Here is a 16,113-nt window from a genome sequence, read left to right as displayed (position 1 = left end):
TCGAGGCATGTGAGTTGGGACGTGATTCGATTCCACTTGGCCTTTGACGCCGCGCGAGGCCAACCCATTTGCAGCCGCGACCATTCCAGCTCGTCGCGCCTTTTTAAACTAATCAATAATTTGATCTGAAAGATTCGATTCAAGTTTTAAAATTGCAAGGACAAATGCATTTTTTATATTTTTATTTAGGCCCAACAAAAATTTTATTTTTCATGAAAAACTTTTTAAATTTAAACTAAAATCAATTGTAATTCAAATTCGTCAATTTTTTTACAAAATATACTTTTTTTTTCAATTTCTACCAAATATTTAATGTTGTTTTTTCTTTTGAAAAAATTTTGATTCACAGTTTAATAATTTACATTTAATTTTATTGATGATGATATTGAAATTTTTAATATAATTAAATCCCCTGTTGAAACTTTTTGTTTTTTTTTAGTGCTACATAAAAAAATTGTAAATTTCAATTTCTTTCATTTTGCAATATTAGAAAATGTCCACATTTTTCATTATAAAAAAGTTGTTTGCTCCAATGAATCACGTCGTTGCGAAACTGGTTTGACTTTTGCATGGAAATCTATGACAGCCACCACGAGAGGTCACATTTCAGCTAATGCTCCATAGCCGAGTGACACTGACGCAGTTTCAGGTTTCAGGCCTAAACCGCGTCTCTCACGCACTCGATCCGCCTTTTTTTACTCATAAAAAAAATGGCAATTCTCACGTGCTTGTTTTCGCACAATTCCGAAATAAAACGGTTCCATTGTTGAGCCGAAATTGATTGGCGCTGCGAGTTTAAAAGTTTCCCACGCCATCAGAAATTTATATCGTTATCAAATGGTTTGATATTTAATTAAATGCGTGATTCGGCGAGCAATTAGCATCAGACCATGCTTCGATCATGGCTGAGCCGCGTGTTTCTCTAATTGTTCTCGCGCCTTTTAAGTCTTCTCATGTTTTTATTGCGTCAACAGACAAGCCGCATAATCATCTTCTCTGCAACACGCAATCGAGCTGCATCAAAATTTAAAAAATTCTTTCAACAAAGAAAGACTGTAAATTCTTAATAATTAATTTGCGGAAAAAGTATTTTTGATTTTGTATAAAAAATTTTATGCCATTTTTTAATTTAACTTTCTTCTTGAGAAAATATTTGCTACCAAAATAAACAGTCGTAATGATTTTCTTTCTTTCAATAAATAAGGTAAAAAAAAGAGACACAACTTTTTTATTTCAAAATTCAAATTAGAATATTTTAATGACACGAGTTAATTATTTTCACCAATTTAATTAATTCTAATGATTATCCTGCTTGTTCATTCTTGTTCACGCCAGAGGGCGTCATTGCTTAGTTTCTCAACCTTGAACAAGTTTTATTATGTTTGATTAATTGTCGTCATTAATTCCCTTTTTGCTTATGACGCGTGCTTTGATATTCTTTGTTTTTACCGCGGCCAATAATCAGATGCTTGTTATAAATTATTGCAACTCTCGTCTCAAAAATTATAATTCAACCTTTACAACATTTATTTGCAGTTGTTTTTACGAGTTCCGATTGAAGAAAGTAGTTCAGTGTTTCAATCAGGCCGAAAGCGATTGATTTGTTTTATGTCGCTCGTGATATGCGAAGAGGTCGTTGCATCGCGTGCACAAAAATCTCCACAACGAGTCGATCCGATTCTTTCCAATTCAAGGCCCTTCTTTCCGCATGGCGAATCGCCAAACACGAAAGCTGCATCGCAATAAGTTCTGTGCACCGAATTTTTTCTCACTCCTCCTCTTGCTGCACCGATCGACGACTTGCCACTCTTTGTTGTCCGCAGTAGTGGCGGATATGCCGAGATTGAAAGGAGAGAGGCGCAAAGAGACGCACAATGTTATTCAAAATCAATTCAAGCAAAAAACTTGTAGATAGCAAAAAATTATTACTATCACAATACCTCAAATACGAACAGAAAATTTAAAAAGGTCAAGTAGAGTCATTTGATTTTCTCTAAGTCAGTTTTTTGATCAAGAAGAGCTTCAAAATCTAAATTATAATATTATAATTATTTGCACAAATTTCTTGATCTGAAATGAAATTATAGTGAAAGTAGGAAACGGTCTTAGTTGAAATTTTTAGGCCTGATGATTTATTCAGCACATATTTGGTGATATTTTTTTCTTACTTTTTATTTATTGAAAAAGGATGAAATAAGCGGCATTTTTTTGTGCCTGTATTTAAAAACTAACTATTATCTAACATTGCTTGAACAGAAATGAAATGAGAGTAGAATGAATTACGGAAAATTTAATGAGCTTAATAACCAAATCACCAAATTTGCTCAAATCAGACAAGTTTTTGGCGCAAAAATTTCAGATTCTATATAAATTATTATTATGAGAACTTTTGCTTTTTGATATACTCTTTTGAAGGAGGAAAAATGAGATTATCTGAGGGATTTCGGTTACTGACCAAGAAAACAAATTCTCGGAAAACAAATTGTAATAATGTCCAAATTTCCATTTTATTTTGAAATCTCAATTTTTCCAAAACAGATTGTGATTTCTGTTTTCAGACAATTAATTTTTGTCTTCCAAACAGCGAAATCATGTTCAGTGTGTTGCCGTTGGTGTTGATTTTTAAGAGATTATTGGATAAACTAATATTTTAGTTTTGAAAAAAAAAACATATCTGAACCAATATTAACAGAAATAAAACACTTTCTAACGATTATTAAAAAAATTAATATCAAGGATATTCAGCGCAAACAATCGCATATGTTGGATTGTGATTTTAATGAAGCAAAAACCTCTAAAAATGTATGAAACTGGTGTGGTGTTTTTGCGCCTCTCTTGTTCAGATCTCGGTGGTGGTGGTGGGGACGGATGGCAGCAGCATTCGCATTGACCACGCGATCGGCCGCGGCTGCAGCAAGTACAAAAGTAGTTTAGCGACGAGCGTTGTTCGGTGTTGTCGGTGTTGAATTGAAATTGCGGAGAACGTTTGGTGGTGCGACGGGGTGAATTAAGGGATGGAGGTGGAGCAGCGGCAGCACCCTGGGGTCCCTGGGGGGGAGGAGCGGCGGCGGTCGGCGGCGCGCATGAGTGTGCGGCTGATGGCGCCGGCCAGGTGGACGGCCAAGCACCTGCACCACCTGTACCACCCCCAGCCCGAGCACCACCTGGTCGTGTCCGAGATGGTCAAGTCGGTGCCGACGGTGCACAAGAGCCACCCCGACCTGTCCTCGCTGCCCTTCCCCGTGGTCGCCGAGGAGCCCGAGGACTTCGAGTTCGAGTACAGCCCCGTGCCGCTCACCCCCGCCCCCCACAAGGTCGGCCACCTCGCCTTCGCCACCCTCACGAGGCACCGCAGAGGCTCCATGCCCAACGCCAAAGGTTCACTTCAAACAATTAATTGCGATGAAATGAAATTATCAAGAAGAATAATTTTTATTCTTCTCCATGTATTAAAATTGAAAGGAAGGGTTGTTTAAAATAAAAAATTCCTACTTTCTAGAGAATTAATCAAGTATTCAATCAAATATTGTTGGTAATTATAATAATTAAAGTACTCCATCCGTAAAATTCATCTGAAGGACAATATTGTAATTTATTTATTCGTTTTTTATAATTTTTTTTTATCAGAAAAACAAAAGCTTCTAAACTTTGAAGATTTCATTTTTGCAGATCAACTTTTAAAACTTCTTTTTAATAGTTTTTTTTTATTAACGAAGTATTTTTTACAACTAATAAATTAATTTGTGAAACTCTTAAATCATCGCATTCTTGGAACAATTTTTTGTTTTTAAACGTTTGTCCATGAAAAATTAAATAATTGCTAAAATTCACAGATTTCTCCTCCCGAATGTTGAAGTAAATTATCACCAATTTTTTCAGAAATAACTTTTTCACCAGAATTTAATTTTCCCCAGCAATGTTATAAAATTCCAGAAAAACTTTTGTTTGCTTTACATTTCACTCCTGAATTGTTGCATTGCTCGGAACCTTGAACGCTGTGGAAATTCCTCAGCATAAATTGTAAAACTTTCTACACAAAAGAGCAATTTAACACAATAAAATAATTTGAGAGCGCCTTTTCAATTCGTGCTCGTGATTTGATCCTTTTCGAAAAGAAGTTTCTTTCACCCGATTGATTTGCATGAAAGAATCTTTCTACTTGTGCAGCGCGCGTTTTCTGACACGACCTACGCTCGGATTAAGGTCAGACATGATCGTTTTTGCAGGTCGAAGGTCACTGCTGTGAATCGATCAACTCGCCTCACAATTAAGCGCTTGATTATTTATTGCATCGGGAAAGAAAAATATATATAATTTTCCCGCAGCGCTTTCCCGTAAAAGGAGCAAAACACTATTTTATTTTATATTAAAAAAGAAAGACAAGTTTATAGAAGATTTCGCTGCTGGCGGTGATTTGAGTCACGTGGCGTGATCGCATTTTTCCACTCTCGGGCTTTTCAGAAGAAGAAGAACTGGAAAAAGCTCCTTCAAAGAAAAGCAATGAACAATTCACAAGTTTTCCAAGTAAAAATGTGGCTTGTAAATAATTAAAAAAATAAAATGTTATTTTAAAAGTCACAGGATTGAGCAAAAAATAATTGATTTTTTTTTTTAAGAAATAAATTTTTGCCCAAATATTTACCTTCAAATTATTTTGTTGTGATTATAAAACTCCAAAATTAAGTGTAATAATTACATTTTTGAAACTGAAATTAAGATCGTCCTTTACAATGCAATGAACATCAAGGCGAGCTGTGGAGCATAAATTGAATCCAACTTTTCATTGAGCTCGATTTGCTCTCGTTAGATTTGCAACGTTTATGGAAGTCGCGCGCACGTGCTGCGTATTTGATTGAATAATTGGACACAAAAGCGGCGGCCTTAATCATTCGCTCTCGCTGCAAGTTTCGCCTTTTTTGGAAGCAAAATCGTTTCGGAATTAAACTCTCCCTTGACATATTTATTTCCCGAATCAAAACATTTCTTCTGCAAAATCGCGTAGGCTTTTGAATATGCAAATGGCGAATGCAAAACTTCTGCAGGAGTTGCTCAACGCCCAAATAATTATTGTCTGCGGCTGACCTATAAATTTAATACCGATTACGTTGCAAATGGTTATTGTTTTATAATCCCTCGACGCGTGTGCGCAAAATCTGTCGGGATTAGTTTGGCAATTTGTGTGATCAGCGCTTATTATGCCGCGGCAGCGATTACACAAATCAATGAGTTTCATTTTGACAAATTTAAAGCAAACCTGATGACGAAATTTTGAATATTATTTCAAATTTTGATATTATATCTTATTAAAATTTACCACTTTTCATCCACATACTGATATTTAATGAGCTTTAAATGGAATTGCTTAAAACATTTCCTTTTTGCCGCTCAAAATTAAATGGCTGGAAGGAATTAATATCTGGTTTTTGGTCTGATACTTTCACATGATTTTGAGCACCACATTTCTCAACCTTGCTGCTTTCCCAGCGCTTTGCCTATTCGTTTTAGAAGAAAAAGTAAATTACAAAAAACGTGCGGTATTAAATTTCCTACAACTTTTGTATGAAACATTTTTCTTTAAAATGTCTTCTTCAAGCGGTAGAGACGAAAAACCGATAAAAAAATGCTTATTTTTTATCTCTATTTACAGAATTGAAATTTATGGCACCAAAATGTACTTAATTTGAACAAACTTTGTGAGGTTTTTAAAACTTGTAAAATTATCTATCGAATGGTTTTAGTCCCATATTTGTACAAGGTATAGAATAAGTACTGCGATATTTAGAAAATAGGATAAATTTTAAAGGTACACTGTAATTATATGATCTCATTGAGCGATGGGTAAAGCATGTCTGAGCCCCTTGACACGGGAAAAACATCGCAAAACGAGATGGAAAGAGGAAAAATTGCTTGGAGAGATTCTAGGCATCGCTTAGTGACATGGATAATTCGTGTCAGGGCACAAAACTTGAAAATTCAAACTTGGCGGCCTTGGCGCTGTGGTCACGTGATCTGTCAGCCAATCAAAATACAAAGACCGTGTTACAGAAAAAGTAAACAAAAGAAATGGACAGAACAGTGAATGTAATTATAATAAATGAGCAAATTTAAGCCTGAGCATTGCGTGAATTCCAAAATACCGGCTTTCTTAGATAATAATGCTGGACTGCCATTAATTGTTATGTTTATTTGTGAAAATTATTGAAATAAAATAGGGATTATATTTGACCGAGTTGGGCCCGATTTTGTTCTCGGCAATTTAGAGTTAGACAAATTTAATTATGTTTCTCTCCTCTAAATCAACTTCAAATAAAAAAAGTTCAATTGTTTAGTAAATGGAAATATGTACTGATTTTTACGAAAGCGGCCGGAAAATTATAATATTGTTAAAAATTTATTTCTTAAAAATAATTTATGTGTTAACTGGAAACTTCTGTCATTAAATCTAACAGAAAAATTTGAAATTATTTTTACCGATTGAAAATTTATTCACGCGTAGGAAATTACAAAGTTATTAAAACAAAAAATTAATTAAAAGCCGAATAAAAACTTACATTCTCGCGCGCACATGGTCTCCGATGCTTTTGGTCGGGCGTCGCGATTTCGGACTTGGAGCCGCCCTCGGTCTTGAACCCATGAATAATGTAGCCCGAATAGCAGTTCACCAATTTTACGCCAAAATTTTGCACACCACATGACCAAGATTCATTGTCAATGAACGAATAAATCACATTTTGATGCTCCGGCCGCACTCACAATTTTGCGTTCACTCAAAACAAAATGTTCGACTGCCGACGCCGACTGGCAGTTGCCGAGTGAAGTTGGCAATGTGATGGTGTCATTACTTAAGTCTGATTTTCAAAAGATATATGTCAATGATGACCATGGAGCCAACTTCACTATGAACTTATAATAAATGAAATAATTTCATAAATATTAATTATCGAGTGTTGATTCAAATGACTTGCTCGCTAAATTTGCAATATTCCTTTTTTTTGTTAAAAATTTAGCAATATTAGTTACCTAAATTGTCTAAATTTCTGCAAAACTATTTATGATACAAAAATATTTAGCATCGGCATGAGGACGCAATTTTGGTTATTTGCGAGACAAGGCAAAAAGACGATCGGCCGGCGCCCTTTGGTTGCAAAGAAAAAATTTATTATTGAAAATAATCATTAATTTAATTATCCACTGAAATTACCATCGTTAACGTCAATCACGACGAGAACTTTGAATAAAATGTGTAGTCATTTCCATTTGGGGCCAATGAAAAAATATTTGGAATATATTGATAAAAATCGCGGCCCACTGGATAATTGCTAATGGTCTAGTGGTTACAGGCTCTGGCTGACATGCGTGAGGACCCGGGTTCGAAACCAGCTGATGGAGATGGTATCAAAGGGTTGTGGGCACTTTGTAAGGGCGCGGGTGTGTCGGGGGTGAGGGGGGCATACGCCAGATGGCGACGGAAGTGGGCAGGGATGCGAAAATTATTTATTTTTTCGTCAAATTATGAGCCCTCTAGCTCGATCTTTTTTAACTCGCAGAAACGCAAAATGACATGGATGAACCGTTTCAAAGCCAGATTTTTCGGACATGGATAAAACCTCTCTGAGTCGTCACAATCAACGAACGATGGATTATCCATGTCAAATTGAGATTTTCTAGTTACAGTGTACTTTTTTGTCCTTGACATTGCTGGACTCATTAAAGCTAGTTTTTAAATTAATTTTGTTCTAAAGAAATCGGAAATTGCTTTTGATTTATATTTATTTTTAATCTTAAATATTCTTCTAAATTATAGTTTTGATTTATTTTTGATCATGGCTTTGTTTATTTGGAAATGACGCGAGTGCAGTTCCTGTTTGCTCAGTCTAGCCGAGTTTTTTTTCCTAGCTCCGCGGAAGAATTAGCTGGCAGGTGTAATGGGTGCTGTTTAGCGTGTGAATTATTTTAAAAGGGCCGCTAACGCGAGACCAAACACGACGACTCACGTGGGTCTCTGACGCGCGCTTGCTCAGGGTCCACATGCGGCCAGTCGGTGGTCGACAGTGATGCCCGAACCAGGTCGCCAGCATGCGTTTCCACCCTTTTCACCACCAACACCACCACCACCACGAGAAAGTTTTAGTTTGCGACGACGGTAAAAATATTTTTTCAATTCCGCGTCTCTGCGTCATTTCAATGACACGTGAAAAGATTGTTTTGATTTCTCCATCAACAGCTGGCCAGGGAAATTGCGTCGCTTTTTGCACACAAATTTTGCGCTCTGATTAGTAAATTTTTCATTCGAATTACTCCTGAAATCGTAAAGTTTACTCATTTAAATTGTTTGAGTGTAAATATTAATAACAAAAGTTTACATATTTGGCTGAAAAACGTTGGAAATTCATCTTTCGGTTCGTTAAATATCAGTGGAAGTTTTTAACAATCAAATTTTAAACTTTTTATCTTATTTTATTATTTGCATTGAAAATTTTCAACTGTACAAAAAGTGATGCAAAAACTTGAGACAATTAGTTAATGTGAAATAAAAACATTTCATGTTGCGTCAGATTGAAAAATCTGCAGGTTTTCAATCGATTTTGAAATCAAAGAACAATCAGAAAAGTCCAAAATAATCAGTGTTTAGCATCCTGAATTGTAATTAAGTCCGATTTTCGACCATTTCAACTTCAAATTTGCATAATTTCAAAATTTATTAGAATTACAATCAATTTTTAGAATTTAAAATCCTGTGAATCACACGTCGACCAGGAAACCAATAAATTTAAGAATGTTAACATTTCCAATTTAAAATGCAAGGGCAAGAAAATTCCCTTTTGTGCAGAAAATTCCAAAGACGTAGAAAGCAACTTCCGGGGACGCATGTTCATCCGGAGTGTTTGCCGCAAATTATCTCCGTCTCGGCTGCGAAATGACAAAGAAATATTTCGTGCCGACATTGACGTTGCGATTGTCAAATGTTGCAGAGCGGCCGCGCACCGGCATGGAGTTGCTGGTGGACGGACTGGCCCTTTCCAAGGTGGGCAAGAAGCGCCTCGACAAGCTCAACCGCATCAACATCCACCTCCACGGTAAGACACAATCTTTTGGCATTTGCGACGCGGGTCACGAGAAAGGCCCAACCTTTACATATTTGCCACAAATTCTTCAAAGCCGTAAAGCCATTATTATTATATTGTTTTCTGTGCGTCGCATTTTACGCACAAATTATTTTATGACTCGCGTTAATTGCGAAACCTTTATCGGTTCTTGAAAGAAACGGACACTCATTGAGGGGCCGTCGTAAAAATTCCTTTCAAAAATTATGCAATTAGAAACTTCTTTTAAGACTCGTTTTTACTTCATTTCTAATTTTCTTAGCGACTTTTATCGCATGAAAGCAATATTAAAATTAATAAAAAGCCCTGAAAATGATAAATTATTTTGAGAAAGTAAATGATTTCCTTTTATTTTTTATGCTTTCAAAATTACAAAAAAAATAAATAAATAAATAATTCGTTTTTAGCTTCTTTTTCAATTATTATTTTATTAAAATTAATAAAATAAATTACAAGAATTATGGGTTTCATTTCCAGACAAATTTGGCTGTTTTTTATATATATTTATTCATCACCATGTGAAAATTTATGAGCGAAAGTTTTATGCAATATCTTGATTTTTTTTACGTATTTTTGTTGAGGATTTGATCAAAATGATCGAAATCAAAATCATTTGGTTTATTCAAATAAGGAAAAGCTTGCCAAAATCAAACTCAAGTTCCAAGAAGCCGCCGCTTTTCCTGCTGCAAAATTAATCAAGTAACACTTCCTGCGTTTTCCTCGTCAACCCTTTGTCAGATTTGGCCCCTTGATTACAACGTGGGTTTGAAGGGAGGACGAGAAACTTGTTCGGCGCCAAACAAATCGTAAAACGTCCTAGTTAATAATCGACCATCGCAATTTTTGCATAATTAACACCGAAGCTAAAAATGACTCAACACATCCTGCCTCGCGCGGTTTGCAAAGTTGCAGAGAACGTCAAAGTTCTCAAGTGTCGTCAGATGCCACTTTTACTCTGGCGTCATTGATAATTTTATTATAGGTCAATTAGTCTGCTGGATAAATTACATCCATTGTTATTTATAAGTTTTGAAATCGGTAATTTCGAAGTTCAGGCATATTTCAATGTTGACTCAAACAATAAAAAGCTGGAGCTAGAATATATTTAAAATGATACAAATTTAATAATAATGGCAAAATATGGATTATCAGCTAAAATATAAATGAAAAAAATAAGTAAAATTTGATACAAATATTTATTAAAATATATAATACAATTGAATTTCAAACAAAAATTCTTCTCATTGGAAGACGAGTAATCTTGATTTTTTTAAATCAATACTTGGTCAATGAAGAATATCGTTCCAAAGTGAGCAGGCCTAGTTTGCAACTGGATCAATCTGAGCCGCGAGAAAACAACAAAGGCTGCCCTTGTCGGAAACCAACGAAGTCACTTTGCATCTCGCACGTGCATATAATTATTGCGGCGCACCTGCGCTTGTGATTTCATTGATTGACGGTCAAGCATCCATAATTGGCGCATTCGTCGGTCAAACGATTCGACCTTGCAAAAATAAATCCAAAAATAAATTCCAATCAGTTCTATATTTTAAATTTAATCTTGGTTTGAGATACAAAAAAAAGTTCCCTTTAGTGCAAAAAACTGTTTTGACAGACAGACTCGTGCAGAGGCCAGAGTCTGTCAATCAACGCGGCCGATCCAAATATGATGTCATGAATTATGAACGCAAACTTTGGCTCTATAATTAAAGAGAAACTCTTTTCGTTCTTTATACTTTCGCCGCAATTGTTTCTTGCGCCAGCGGACTTTGAGTCTCTTGCATGGAAGAAAAAACGAAACAGAAAACTCTGTGGTAATGGAAATAAACACGATTGTCACATCCTCTCTCTATGCGAGTTTCCTTTTCCTTGCGTGATAAGCGCCCGTTCTCGACCCCACACATATCAGCTCAAGTGCAATCGAGTAAAAATAACGAAAAGAATAAAGCTGAACGGGTCAAGAAGAGTCGAATTAGCTCATTATTATTTGCAAAAAGAAATTATGCGTCCCATTGTAAGATGGAATCGGCGAAATGCAAAACTCGCTCGCTCGGCACAAAACTTTCTCTCCTTATTAAGCGTAATGAAAACCACAATGCCGCGCGAAATGCCCACAATATTTGCTTAACGTGGAAAAATGAGAAAAAAATAACAATCTCTGTTTAATCTGTGGACTGATTTAGCCCCACTCAAATTCATCAATTCTGTAATTCTCAATAAAATTTATTTTATCGGTCGTAATATGTGCAAAATAAGAAATACTGGCATTGGAAAAATCGACATTGGTTCAGACAGGTGATCAAAGAATTGCAAAAACTGCAAGAATTGGCCTCACATCAAAATCATTGATCGCCTAAAGCGTTTTGATTTTTGCAACGCCAGTATTTTTTATTTTGCGTCTTACAACAGAGAAAAATCCAATCATTATAAAAAGGGCTGCCATAAGAACCAATTTTATGAATTACACACAATGAGAAAAAAATGCTGTCTTCAAAGGAATAAAAAATTATTTAATTTCCCTTTTTATTGAAACAAAAGAATTCTTAGTCAAACAATAGCTTTTTGAAGCCCATTCTAACCCCAAACCTTTTTTTTCTTGCAGCCCTTTACGGCGCCATTGAGAATGGCCAAGTGGACAAGGCGAGGACAATTCTCGAGTCCACGGACATCGACGTCAACAAGTGAGTTTGCCCCTTTTTGAACCTTTCCATCAGAAATTAATTTCGCTTTTCTCTTCAGCATCAGCAACGACGGTTTGTCGCCGCTGGACGTGGCCGTCCTTTTCAACAGCCGGCCCATGACCAAAATGCTGATGGCCTTCGGCGCCCAGGAAGGAGGACTTTGTTAGTTTTTCTTTTACACGATTTGTCTGAAATAATTTGAAAAAATTTTATTCAAGATGAGACGAGGGAGAGTTTGGGCGAGCACTTGGAAAAGCTGGTGAGGGACGCGGAGGCGCGTCTGCAGGAAATGGCGACCGCGGCGCCGGCCGCCGAGGCAGGAAACGAGACTCAGGGCGTGGGCGGCGCCTCGGAGAAGCAGCGGGCCCTGTGGGAGCGCAGGGTGCGCGGCCTCAAGAAAATGCTGCTCGGCTTCGAGCAATCTCGTGAGATTTTCTCCTCCTCCATTATTTCCTCTTTTCTGATTCGATTTTATCAAAAGGTCCGCCGGACGAGCCGTCCATGGTGGCCGTGGACGTCACAGGGACCACCTCGGTCAACGTCAGGTTCCAGGAGCCCGACTTCCAGGACATCAGCATTTGCACCAAATTCAAATGTATTATTTCAACAGAATTTTAAAATTGCCATTAAAATTAACGGTTTTTGTCTCATTGTCAGTGCAATGGAGTACGAGCTCAGATTTCAGCCTACTGGCGGGCGAGAAAATCATCAAGGACGCCAGGGCGGTGGAGGAGCAGGTGACCGACCTTCTTCAGGGTCGCCGCTACTTCTTCAGGGTCTTCTGCGGAAACATCTTCGGCTACGGGCCTTCCAGGTGCTCGGTGCCCCTCTCGGTCATTCCGTCCAGTGAGTTTATTTTTGTTTTAATTTTCATTTTATAAAATTGGATTTATCGCAAGGCTGGAGGGATTCGGAGTTGCGGAAGCCGCGCTACACCGGCAGGGTGCACGCCCTGGACGACCTTTTCGTGCAGACCAAGTCGGCGCGTCCTGAGAGCGCTTCCGAACTCAGGGCCATCGAGAACTCGCCCGGAGAGACGCCGATTCCGCAGCGGAAGAACCAGAGAAAGTCCAAGACCATCAAGCAACTGTTCACCGCCGCCTCCAAATTCCAGAAGAACCTGAAGAGGGGCGTGTACCTGGCCTGCCTGCTGTACTTCGAGGACAGGGTGCTGGTGACCAACGAGGACTTTCTGCCGGTCATCGAGGTCGACGAGACCTACCCCAGTTGCATCCACCCTGATTTCCACTGGCTGATGAAGGTATAAAATGCTTTTCGCTTTTTAAACCTTTCGCAACTCATTTTAAACCGGAAGGTGGCGTGCACCTGGGACGACGTCAAGTCCCTGAAGCAGGACATGGAGAAAAGTCTGAGCTCGTCGGCCGTGCACTTCAGGGTCAAGCTGCTGCAGGCCGCTAGTCAAATGCAGGTACCTTTACTTTCACCCTTCTCTTTTCCTCCTTCAAACTGAACCTTTTCATTTGCAGACTGCCCTGAGCATGCAGGACCTGGGACACCTTCACCCGAAGCCTCTGCGCGATTCTGACGGCACCTTGGTCCTCTGCACAGTGGCCAACGTCAGGTCGCCCAAGAGCGTTTCGGTGCTGAACGCCAGGTGGCTGTCCCTGAGCAAGATCCAGAGAAGACTTCCCACCGCCCAGAGCACCCCTGACGAAGCCCCTGCCGCAGGTGACACCCTCATGGCCTCCATTCCTGTCAGTTTTTTCCTTTAAAATTTATTTCAATGACTAAATTTTGCCTTACCAAAGGAAATCATCCAGTACAACCAGTTGAGCGGCACCAAACTGGGCAGGGGTCTCTACCTGGGCTACCTGAAGCTGAGGAGCTCAGTCGACCTGATCCAGATTTTGGTTTCCAACCGGGCGCCCAACGTTTTGCCGCACTGCAAGGTCCGGGACAATCCACACGTTTGCTCGTAAGTGAATTTTTTGTTATTTGTTTGTAATTTATTATGAAAAATGGCACAAATTGCAGAGAGGAGTGGGAGTGGCTGAGGAGTTTGAGCGCCCGCCATAAAAAGGACAGGGAGGATAACGACGAAGACACAGAGGGAAAGACTGAGCTGGACAATGGGGAGGAAGAGGAGCCTTCGGAGCAGCAGAAGGCGTTTGTGAGGCTCGTGGCCGCCACGTCCAAGCGCCTCCTCAACTACATGGAGGTGTCCCCTGAGGACGTTCTCAGCCACAGGTCCGAACTTTAATTTTTGTTTTTTTAAACAATTTAAATTAAAATCCAAAACTTTTTCACAGACTTTACGAAGCGGAAGTGATCGAGGTGTCCTCGGACGTGTCCTTTATCGTGATGGTCCCTTCTGCGGAGGCGGTTTGCGCCGTCCCCGGCACCAAGGACAAGGAGGACCCTCTGCTGCGGAGGGAGGACCTGCTGCTGCTGCCGGTGCAGGCCTTCGAGATGGCCCACCTGAGCACCTACCAAAGAGACCTGATGAACCGCTACGCGCGCCTCAGCTCCATCCTCGAGACGGACACCACCCTGGCCCAGCACACTCACCGAGAGGTCCGTCCCTGAAAAAGATTCCACCCTTATTTTTTGCTGACTGAAATTTTTCAGGCCTTTTCGACGGCAGAGATCAACTCGGCCAAGGAGCGGCTGAACAAGTTGCAGGAGCTGCAGACCAGGGTGAACGCCACCTGGAAGGGCGCCAGGTGGATCATGGACCTGCTGACCTTTGCCAGGGACAGGAACAACCTGGGTGGGGTGCCCATGAAGGCGCTGCTGCCCACCATGCTCAACTCGCCCGGCTCAAACAGGAGCACGCAACACAACTTGCAGCCGCCCTCCCACCCCACCGGCAGCAGAGGCTCTTGGCCCCCACCACCGGTCCTCCTAGGTCAGACAACTTCCAAATTAACAAATACTTACATTTAAATCGGGGAAATTATTTTTTCCCAGAAAAATTGGCTGATTTTATTCTCATTGATTGAAAAGAAATAGGAGTAAAATAATAATCAACAGACAGTTTAAATTATTAATAATTGAATTCTTTAATTCTGAATGACGCAAAAAGAAAAAAACTTGTTCAAAAATTTTTTCGATTTTAGCAATAATTGTAAGTATAGCGTGATTATTTTTGTATTGCTTATTCTACTCCAGTAAATTGGGGAACTTTAATTAAAATGAACTCAAAACTTTCAGATTTATACCATCTATTTAAAATGGCTAATTTCTTGGGCAAATCCATGCATGAGGTAGACGAGGTAGCGACCGAAAGTGAATCAACAGAAAATTCTCCTTTGAGACTAAAAAATAACTTTGTTTTTTGTTGCAGCTCCGCGCGGAGGTGAGCACATGAGCCGCAGCGAGCAGCACCTGCACCACTCGAAGCGCGACGACGGCCTTCTGCGGACGTCGGCCTCGAGTCCGCCGGCGGCCAACGGCGCCCTCTTCCCGCCGCCCAAGTCCACGTCGCCCAGCTCAGGGTCGGTGAGCTCAGGGTCGTCGCCAGGGCGGCTGCCCCCGTCCCGGTCGGACGACCAGCTGCACAAGAGCCGGCGCAAGTCGAGCGTGCCCTCGGCCATGGCCAAGCTGCGGTCCAGCGGCCACAGCCAGAGCGACTCGACCCTGCCGCAGCAGGCCAGCGGCCGCCGCACCTCCTCGTCCGCCTCGTCCGTCTCCTCGGGCTCGGGCCTCCTCAGCACCCCGCGCTCCTCGCTGGTGCCGCCGCCCGCCCCCGCCGCCGCCTCCGCCGCCTCCCTCCAGTCCTCGTCCGCCGAGGAGGACGCCAAGTCCGAGCACGACCTCGAGTCCGACGCGGAACTTTCGCAGCCCATCCCAAACGCAGCCATCCTCCAGGTCGGGATAATTTTATTTAAATGATATTTTCTTTCAGGGAGACTTTCTCATTTTCTTTTCAAAAATTTGAATTCTAGGCAAAAATCTCCCTGAAACTTCTTAATAAGTTTCTCCACTCTTAACAAATAATACCAATCGCAACATTCAAACTCCAGTCTTATAATGATTGATTCATCTTTTAGCCAACTGATGATGAGGATTCTGACTAAATTGAGTGCAGATTTCTTTTCCCAATCTTGTACGTACAATTATATATCAATGTCAAAGTGTGACGCTCTGTGTTGTGTACGTACTCCCTACTTAGCTCTCTTTTTTGTGTTTTCCATTTTATTCCCCCAGCAGCAGTCAAAACTTTTCACTAGGAAAAACAAAAATTGATTCAATTTTTCACTCTAGAGCATAAAATTCATATATTGCAACCCCTCGGTGTGTCAATGTAGCCTGCTTCCCCCCCCCCCCATTAGTCCCAATGTGCTCATCTCAAACTTTTCTGTCCT

At 40.1% G+C, this 16,113-nt stretch overlaps 1 protein-coding gene across 7 annotated transcripts in view; it reads left to right on the top strand.

Annotated features, from left to right (window-relative positions):
• The window catches only part of LOC132198155 (ankyrin repeat and fibronectin type-III domain-containing protein 1), a 75,865-nt gene that overhangs the window by 57,117 nt on the left and 2,635 nt on the right, over positions 1-16,113 (top strand). For 4 of the 7 annotated variants that reach the window (XM_059621986.1, XM_059621985.1, XM_059621989.1 and 1 more), the window contains 14 exons: positions 8,973-9,077; positions 11,707-11,785; positions 11,844-11,947; positions 12,004-12,210; positions 12,267-12,380; positions 12,443-12,631; positions 12,685-13,046; positions 13,101-13,214; positions 13,273-13,500; positions 13,555-13,721; positions 13,781-13,993; positions 14,056-14,320; positions 14,375-14,654; positions 15,093-15,616. In XM_059621986.1, the coding sequence (XP_059477969.1) occupies positions 8,973-9,077; positions 11,707-11,785; positions 11,844-11,947; positions 12,004-12,210; positions 12,267-12,380; positions 12,443-12,631; positions 12,685-13,046; positions 13,101-13,214; positions 13,273-13,500; positions 13,555-13,721; positions 13,781-13,993; positions 14,056-14,320; positions 14,375-14,654; positions 15,093-15,616 (2,951 nt within the window). Of the gene's footprint in view, positions 1-2,822; positions 3,379-8,061; positions 8,144-8,972; positions 9,078-11,706; positions 11,786-11,843; positions 11,948-12,003; positions 12,211-12,266; positions 12,381-12,442; positions 12,632-12,684; positions 13,047-13,100; positions 13,215-13,272; positions 13,501-13,554; positions 13,722-13,780; positions 13,994-14,055; positions 14,321-14,374; positions 14,655-15,092; positions 15,617-15,798; positions 15,855-16,113 lie in introns of those variants that run through there. The other 3 variants (XM_059621987.1, XM_059621988.1, XM_059621990.1) reach the window with 3 other exon arrangements.

This window comes from Neocloeon triangulifer, unplaced genomic scaffold (genome assembly GCF_031216515.1).
Source record: "Neocloeon triangulifer isolate White Clay Creek 2 clone unplaced genomic scaffold, ASM3121651v1 ptg000012l, whole genome shotgun sequence".
NCBI classification, from domain to species: domain Eukaryota; kingdom Metazoa; phylum Arthropoda; class Insecta; order Ephemeroptera; family Baetidae; genus Neocloeon; species Neocloeon triangulifer.
Note: the sequence above shows the minus strand (reverse complement) of the source record. Positions and strands in the feature narration are given on the sequence as shown.